We start from the raw sequence: 8,145 nt of genomic DNA on the forward strand, positions 1-8,145 counted from the left end.
CTTTTTCCCTGCTGAATTGATCCGCATATATTGCATGTCTTAATATAATACCATCCTAGGGATTATGAAATTCAGTACTGCACAAGACTTTACGTGTCAATTTTAGTAATTCTTTGAACTCTCAAGAAATTCTTAAAAAGGTCAAATAAAGTTGTTCCATTATTCCAACAGGATGAGCTGGGCAATTTGAGGCTTGTCAGCTACAAACCAGTACCAGACAAAACAATTAATACAAGATTAGATTACTGAATTATTAAATGAAGAATAGTATTAGAGTTTTCACAGTTCTTGTCAAAATTATTACACTTATTACAGTCCTTATTTAATCCTTATTAAGGATTTAATGCATTTTTAGACACTTTTGGTGAGCCCACAATTTTTCCTGATAAAGACAGCAATAATGACACATTGCCCTTAGCAATACAGCTTAACACCTAACACTTTGATTGAGCAAGTAGATACAAAATCATTTTCACATATTTGAATGCAACTGGAAAAAAAAACAAGAAAGACAAGTTCCGCAATGTGTTTTTCAATATAAATGATCAGTGTCTTTGACTTGGGTTCCAAGTTGTGCTGGGTTTTGCTGTGTGGATTGAAGAAGTTACCTGTCCACCTTTCCACACTATGCTGCATTTCACAGGGGAACTGGAAAAGCACCGAATATGCCTGTTTTCACATCCTAGACTTTACAGTGTGATGTTTTCATATATATCACCATCAATTTGATTTCAAATGACAGGTGTGAGAAGCAAGAGAATAGGGCTACTAAAAAGCTAATTTGTTATATGAGACTTCTAGTGGGTCTCACAAAGTTCTGGCACTAGCCTTATGCAATTGGGGTAGAGGGAGGAGAGCCAGGACAGAGAGAGATGAGAGGGAGACAGAGCATGACTTGTATGTATAAAATATAGTGATAGAATTTGCAGGTAAAAACAAAGGCTAGGAGACTGACAAATTATAATAGAGATAATAGAACAGTCTGCATTGTCTGGTAAAAAAGTAATCAGTGATGTTTTATTCTATTGAACTGCACATAACTGCACCCCAGGAACAAAGGCAGCAGCATGCCAAACACACACTGTGAGCACACAATTCAGAGATGCTCAGCTTCACTAACAACCTAGAGATGTAAGTCAGGTTGAACAGAGCTTTCAACAGAACACTGGCTAGAACAGCTGACACATAAACAGCAACATCAAGGAAGAACAGGCAGACTTTATTTTTGTACTTGACGCAGATATGATCACTGTTCAAATGCTCTGTCTAGCAGAGCCTTCAAGAAGCACACTGACAACACAACGAAGGCTCTGGGAAGATCTGAATATGATTAAAGGATGACAAAAGGGACCTTATACTACAGAATGAAGGGACTCAAACTATGTATTTTATCAAAGAGACAGTTTAGAATTAATTTAATCAGCCTTGTACTCATGGTGAAAAAAATGTTAATAGTGTCAGGCTCGTCAGTTTGCTACACGTGTTGCCACAGCTACTGGAGAACCCACCACTGCCTCTAACAGCAGGAGCAACCCATAGCTCTGTACCTGGGACTCAAACATGCCCAGGTGAAGTATATCACAGTTTTTTCTTCTTCACACCAATTATATTTTCCTTTAATTATTTTTTAATTATAATTTTGTTCGTTTATAAATAAAAATTATATTTATATTAATTCATACTTCCCCCCCTTTTGAAGTATATTTGCATAATATTTAACAACAGAAAATTTTACAGAGAGGACTACCCACAATAATTTCTGACCTCCTAACAATCAGAAAAGGACTTAAAGTATCATGGACCAACTTCACTCTCCCCATTCCCTCACTGCACTCTGACCTCCACACAGTATCCTGCACCTTTACCCATCTCATTCCTTCTCTGAAGTAGGATCTCAAGCCCATCTCTCCCACTGTTAAAGCAGCACACAGCTCCAGCTCTCAAAAGCCAGCACCTCCTCTCTCTCCTACACCTTCTCCTCTTCCTAGGACCTGACCTAAACACGTGCTTGTTACTTTGATGCCACATCTCAGGACTTCAGGCCATGCTTACACTACCCTTTACTCTCTTATGGCACAACCCAGCTCCAAAAAGCTACCTTTGCACTCCTCCACTGCATATCCCATCTGGCTCAGTCCTCCTTCCTGCATTCAGAGCTGGAAGTGCAGATCCACACACAGCCAAATTTTCTGAAGGGCTGCTGAGAACCACAGAGCAAAACAGTTAGAAACTGACACCACAAGCTGAAACAAAACATCTCTGAAAAGTACCATCTGCACCAAGGTGCTTGGCCCACAGTTGAAATCAGAGCTTGTAGCCAGGCAGTTACTGAGGATCCACTGATGTTCACACTGGATACTTGCCCAGTTGGTCACACCAGCCACTGAAGGAGGCAGAAGTTGCAGGACCCACCTACTCTCCCTCCTCTTCCAACTTCCATGCACCGTCCTCTTACCTACTATGTAATACATGCCAGAAATTTACTATGAATTAAAGTGTATTCTCTCAGTGGAAATTCACATTGAGATTGGATATTTTCTAAACCTCTTCCACAACAGCTACTACATAAGAAATAGGAATTAATTTGTGTTAGTTCTCCATTGTGGATTGCTCAGGTCCCTCTACATTCCATTTATTCAAACTGTTTAAAAGTCAAAATCAAGCCCAGAAATATTTCTCAGCTCTGTTCTTATTTATCTTTGTTTAGTAAGCAATGGTTTTCCATCTGTTCCTGTGCTATCCATTGATTACTGTAACATCTGAACATTACTCCTAAATCATTCAAGAAAGTAACCAAATAAAGCATTTGTCAGTCTCATTGTTAAACTTCAGCATTTGCATTCATGGGAATGCTACAAATTAACTACTGAGAGAACAAAACCCTCATGATTTATTAATAGTAGCATTTACTCACCACCACTCTCCCTCCTACTGCAGGCCTGACAAGAGAACCAAATTAGGTTATCATTTCCAGGAAGGTGAGGAAAACATTGTCAGTTCCTGTGGCTCCAGCCCGAGGCCCATGGTGTAACCAAGGGGTATCACCAGGTCACCCTGTAAACCTGCTATTCCAGGTCATCTTTTGATATGAATTATCAGAGTATCCCTGCAATTGCATTTGAAATTTCTGAGGTGGCAATTGTTCTGAAAGTCTAAGGAACTCAGAAAAGTCATTGATTTCAAGACGCTAAGATTTCTGTCTGCTCCATAGGTTGCTCTTTCTAACTTCTCATTTTCATGGCTTGGACTGTCAATAAAATAACATACATATAAAAGATATTTTGGATGTTTGTGTTGCAACTGTAACAACATTTAGACACAGACCATGTTTACATAAACCACATTTTTGGTCATTACATAATGAGCACCGAAGCTATGCTATTAACAAAGCAATGTATCATTTCAAATTCTGTAACACATTCATGTTAATTCCAATACAGTGATACCTATCAGTGAAGACTGAAATCCATGACTTTAGCTCTCAATCCATAGCATCTTGTTTCACACTGAAAGCAGTTCAGCAAGATACGCATGCAAAAACTCTTCTCAGGTTAGAGCACTTCTTAGTTCAACTACTTCTTGATACTAGTTGCTTCAAAAGCAGTTCAGCTGATTGGGAGGGAAAATAGTATTTGAATTCCCTGGTTTCTTGTCTCTCCTGTGTCTTGTCTTTAAAATTCCTATGGAAGTAATCAAAACTAGCAACTCCCTCCTTTCCTCTAGAAGTCTGCCAACGAAGGCAGTCTACACTGATAGTGACTGCTGTAGTGACCACTATTTATTCAGGAAGAGTCCAAAAGCTATTCAGATACTGAAAAAAGATACTCTCGTCGAGGTTTTAAATTATTTTTTCTTAGTTTGATTGGAAATAATCTTTCTTCTAAAGAAAGGGTTTTACTTCAGTGATTGCAGCTTCTGAAGTACTTTAATGAACTTCAAATCTAAAAACATTAGGGAGCAAAAATAAGCCTCTCTACACACTGAATAGTTACATCTTCTGCTATAAAGCTTACTTCTTATTGTCGGGCTTTAGGACCAGTAAGATATCTCCATGTAAGTTGAGCTGCCTATAAATAATGTGTTTCCATAATGAAAAGCGTATTAATGGAATGGCTACCTTTCCCCTCCTGCAATTACTTATTCAACTAAGTACCTATTGATGGTAGATTTTATGTATTGACCTGGCTCACATTAGTACAGGCAGCATCTTCATAGGCAGACAGACATCCAGAGGCTCTCTGAAGAACATCTGCTTCTTTGCCCTTATGGTTGCACCCACAAAAGGAAAAAAGGCAGGTGTGCCGTGGTGTCAGTCTGAAAACACCAGACCATTTGTGAAATGTTCTGCCTCCTTGTGCAGGGTGCGGCTGAGCAGCGGAGTGCTGCCAACAGCACTTCTGCTGTCAACAGCAGGACAAGTGCAGGGATCTAGTGCAGCCTCCTGAATCCCCACCCCAGCAGGGATTTCACAGCTGTTTTAAAGCAGAGTGTTTGCAGCCCTGCTGAGAGGGGGCATTCCCAGCACATTCTTCATCACCTAGCACACACCAGAGGAAATGATCCCATACCAGTCCTGGTCAGTACATACATTACTGGGAACTATTTTTGGGGGTGGACTAGTTTTCAGCCAGATGACCCAATCCACAGTATCACTGTGCAAGTTACTCATTACCAAGGGAAGCAGCAAATAATCCCTAGCTGTGCAAGGGCTAGAGAATGCATTCTGGCAGCAGTGCAGCTTGATGATAAATTAATGTGACCACATAACCACAGCTTACAAAGTGAGAACTAATGAGCTTCTTCACTATTTTGACCCCTTTATAGGGAAAGGGGAACATGACTCCATTGCTCTACAACACCCTATTCCTGGGCTAAAACAGGGGTTCCAGGGACAACATAGCACTGACAACCAACTCTTGAATTACAGAAATACATGGCAAAACCACTGGCCATCACTCAACGTTTTGAAAACCACTCTCACTGCAGATACTGAACATGGGGGCAATTCACTGCTCTGCCAAGCTAATATGACAGGCATCTCTACTGTAGTAATTTAGCAAACTTCTAGGAAGTCTGTTATTATGAAGCTAGAGTCAAAGAACAGCTAACTAGTATGTATCAGAAATGCTTAATCCTAAATGTCACTTCTCACAACAAAGTCCCGTGTTTTCCTAGCCGTGGAGGATCATATGCTTGCACTTGAGAGTCAATACCTTCCATTTGGGTACTAGACCCCTAGGAGCAACTGTTGGACTTCTGAAACGACTCTTACACCCTATAAATTCTTAAGTCTCTTGAAATCCCTGGATTTTGAAATAATGTTTTGCCACAAGGAGGATAAGGAGGAGTGAGAGAGGGAAAACCCTTCTGACATGGGGTTATCCTCATCCAAAAAGCCTTTTTTCATACATTTTTAAGAAATGCAAAAAGCATAATCAACTTTCTTCTGTAGATCAAGTGCTACAACAGAAATGGGGAAAAAATCATCTGTATTAGTTGAGGAACACTAAAAGAAATCTATTTATAAATCCTATATTACTTCTCATGTGCCATTTTATCTTTAAGATGTCTTTTGCCTAGTTAAGCAATGGTGCAGTACTGTAGGGTCTGCTAAAGATCAGGATCCAAAAGCATGGATTTTCATGCTCTTCTTGGAGCAAGCAGAAAAGGTCGGAAGTTCCTTACTTAAGGAAATGGAAGGGAGCTTAGGTGAGCTCCTGGGACAGTTTCATTCAGATCAGGAACACACTACATATCTCCACCTTGACAAAGAATAAATTTTATACAGATATCTCTTAAAAGAATTTAACTGAACTGAAGTTCATACCTCCTTTTTTACATCAGTTTTAAACCATGTATTCTTCTGTTTTAACCAATGAAATCTAATTGAACCAGCCTTAGAAAGGTCTAAGTGGAAAAGTTATCACTAAAAAACCTTAAGACCTCTTCCCTTACAACAAAGCCTGGAAAGGACTTGTGGATTAAGCTCACAAGTCAGCTTCTAGAAGGTCATGTGAGTTGACCTTTTTAGAATGCATTATTTCAGTTAATAGTGTAAGCTTACTCTGTATTGTCCTAGTTCTTGTTGGGTGCTATCCCACAGCCAGTCGTGGAGGGGGAGGCAGAAGAGGCAGGAAAAATTTCCACTTAAGGAGAAACAGTGTTTTGCATCTAACAAATGCAAGGTTTTATCCTCAACTGAACAACTTCACACTTAAGTTCTTACCACATCTTTAATATAGCTAGTGCCTCATGTCAATTCTGCTGCCAACAGCCAATGACAAGTATGGTCATAAGTAAAAGAAGTACTAGAAGTGTACCTAGATACTATTCAAGAGCACACAGAGCAGACTGCTTGCAGACGACATACCACCACCTCACAACAACCTGGACGGATTCCTTGCTGTTAACTTGCTCTTGGTGTAACACGTCTCACAAAGGCAGGCCCGTGGCTGGGCTCCTATTAAGTGTCACCTGTTTGATGTATTTTACTGTGAAGAACCTTGTGGGTGCGAAACCTGCCTATGGCAAAAAAAGCTACCATTTTCATGCTTTTGGGGCCAGGATCACGACTTTTTCTAAATTCTTCATTCTGGCACAGTTGCATTAAGCGGTCAAGATGTGAAACAAGGGAGACGAAGGGCAACACAAAAGACAGCCCCGTGCTCCCACCAGCCCGTCTCTCGCGTCAGGCAGCAGGTGGAGGAGCGGAGGGGAGCAGCGGGCCCGGCCCAGCCCTCGGCAGCGGAGCCTCCCGCGCCATGCAGCGGCTCCGAGCCAGGCCTGCCTCCCGCCCCGCCGGCACTCCCGCCCCGGCCTCGCCCGGGCTGTGGCGCTCCCGGGGCGGGGGAGCGCCGGCCGCCATCCCCCCGCAGCCTGTGGAGCGTCCTCCGGGGGCCGCCGGAGCCGCGGCACGGGGATGCCGGGACAGCCCGGCCCCCGCACTGACGGGCGCAGAGCGGCGGGAATGGGACAACCAGCGAGCCCCAGACGCAGGGCGAGGGGGGGGCGGTGCCCCGGGAGGAGACGCGAAGCCCGGGCAGAGGGGGCACGGCGGCGCAGGCCGGCCGCTGCCGGAGGGGCCCGCGATCGCTGGCCGCGGGGGGACGCACCGTGACCGACCTGTCAGCAGGAGCGTGGTGAGGGCGCTGTGCGGCCACGGCCCCGCCGCGCAGCACCGCATCGCTCCCCGTTCCTCCGCCTGCTGCTGCCGACAGCACCGCCGCCGCATCCTCCGTGCCGCCGAGTACCGCTACCCCTGCTGCTGCTGCTGCTGCTGCTGCTGCTGCTGCTGCTGCTGCTGCTGCTGCCGCCGCCGCCGCCGCCTCGCCCCGCGGCGGCCGCAGCATCCTCCCCTTCCCGCCCCGCTCCTCCCCGCCCCGCCCCGGCGGCCGTCTCCAGGCAGCGCGGCCGGGAAATGCCGGGCATGCCGGGAGGAGCCTGTCGCCGCCATGGCAGGGCGGGCGCAGGCAGCAGGGCTGCGCGGTGCGGGCTCCGCGGGGAGCAGGGCTGCCCGGTGCGGGCTCCGCGGGGAGCGGGCTCCGCGGGACGCGCTTGCCGTGAGGGCAGAGCGGCTGTGGCCCCTAGCGGAGGCGGGCGCTGCCCTGCCCTGTGGTGCCGCTGTGGCGGGACGGAGCCATGCTGACCCGGGTGGAGCGAGCGAGGCAGCGGCTGAGGTGCCTCGCCCAGCCCAGACGAGTCCCCTGCCCTTCCTTGGAGCCAGGGCAGGGAAAGGCGGCTCAACGCACTTGGTATGCTTGCCTTGAGCACACGAGTGTGCTGTGCTCTTGGAAAACATCGTGGCGAAAGCCCTTGCAACAGTAGTTTTCTGAACACCTTACCCCATCTTACTGGACAGGGTCCAGCAGAGAGTCAGGAAGATGATTAGGGGAGGAGAGACTGCCAAGGTGGGCCTCTTTAGTCTGGAGAAGACTGAGAGGGGATCCCATTAATGCATATAGATATCTCAAAGGTTGGTGCCAAGAGGATGGTGCCAGGCTCTTTGCAGTGGCACCCAGCGACAGCATGAGGAGCAATGGCCATAAACTAAAAGAGAAGAAATTTTACCTCAACACGAGGAAGAACTTTACATCGAGGGCAGCAGAACACTGGAGCAGGCTGCACATGGAGGTTATGAGTTCTCCC

General features: G+C 45.7%; 1 protein-coding gene across 11 annotated transcripts in view; it reads right to left on the minus strand.

The window, feature by feature from the left end:
- SGCE (sarcoglycan epsilon) overlaps positions 1–7,293 on the minus strand; it is a 34,829-nt gene extending 27,536 nt beyond the window's left edge. For 7 of the 11 annotated variants that reach the window (XM_085050747.1, XM_085050745.1, XM_085050751.1 and 4 more), the window contains exon 1: positions 7,123–7,293. In XM_085050747.1, coding sequence (XP_084906873.1) covers positions 7,123–7,231 — 109 coding nt within the window. In that variant the 5' untranslated portion in view covers positions 7,232–7,293. The remainder of the gene's footprint in view (positions 1–7,122) is intronic. The other 4 variants (XM_085050752.1, XM_085050749.1, XM_085050750.1 and 1 more) reach the window with 1 other exon arrangement.
- Between the last annotated feature and the right edge of the window lie 852 nt (positions 7,294–8,145).

Source organism: Lichenostomus cassidix, chromosome 2 (assembly GCF_008360975.1).
Source record: "Lichenostomus cassidix isolate B80296 chromosome 2, HeHo_3.0, whole genome shotgun sequence".
NCBI lineage: Eukaryota > Metazoa > Chordata > Aves > Passeriformes > Meliphagidae > Lichenostomus > Lichenostomus cassidix.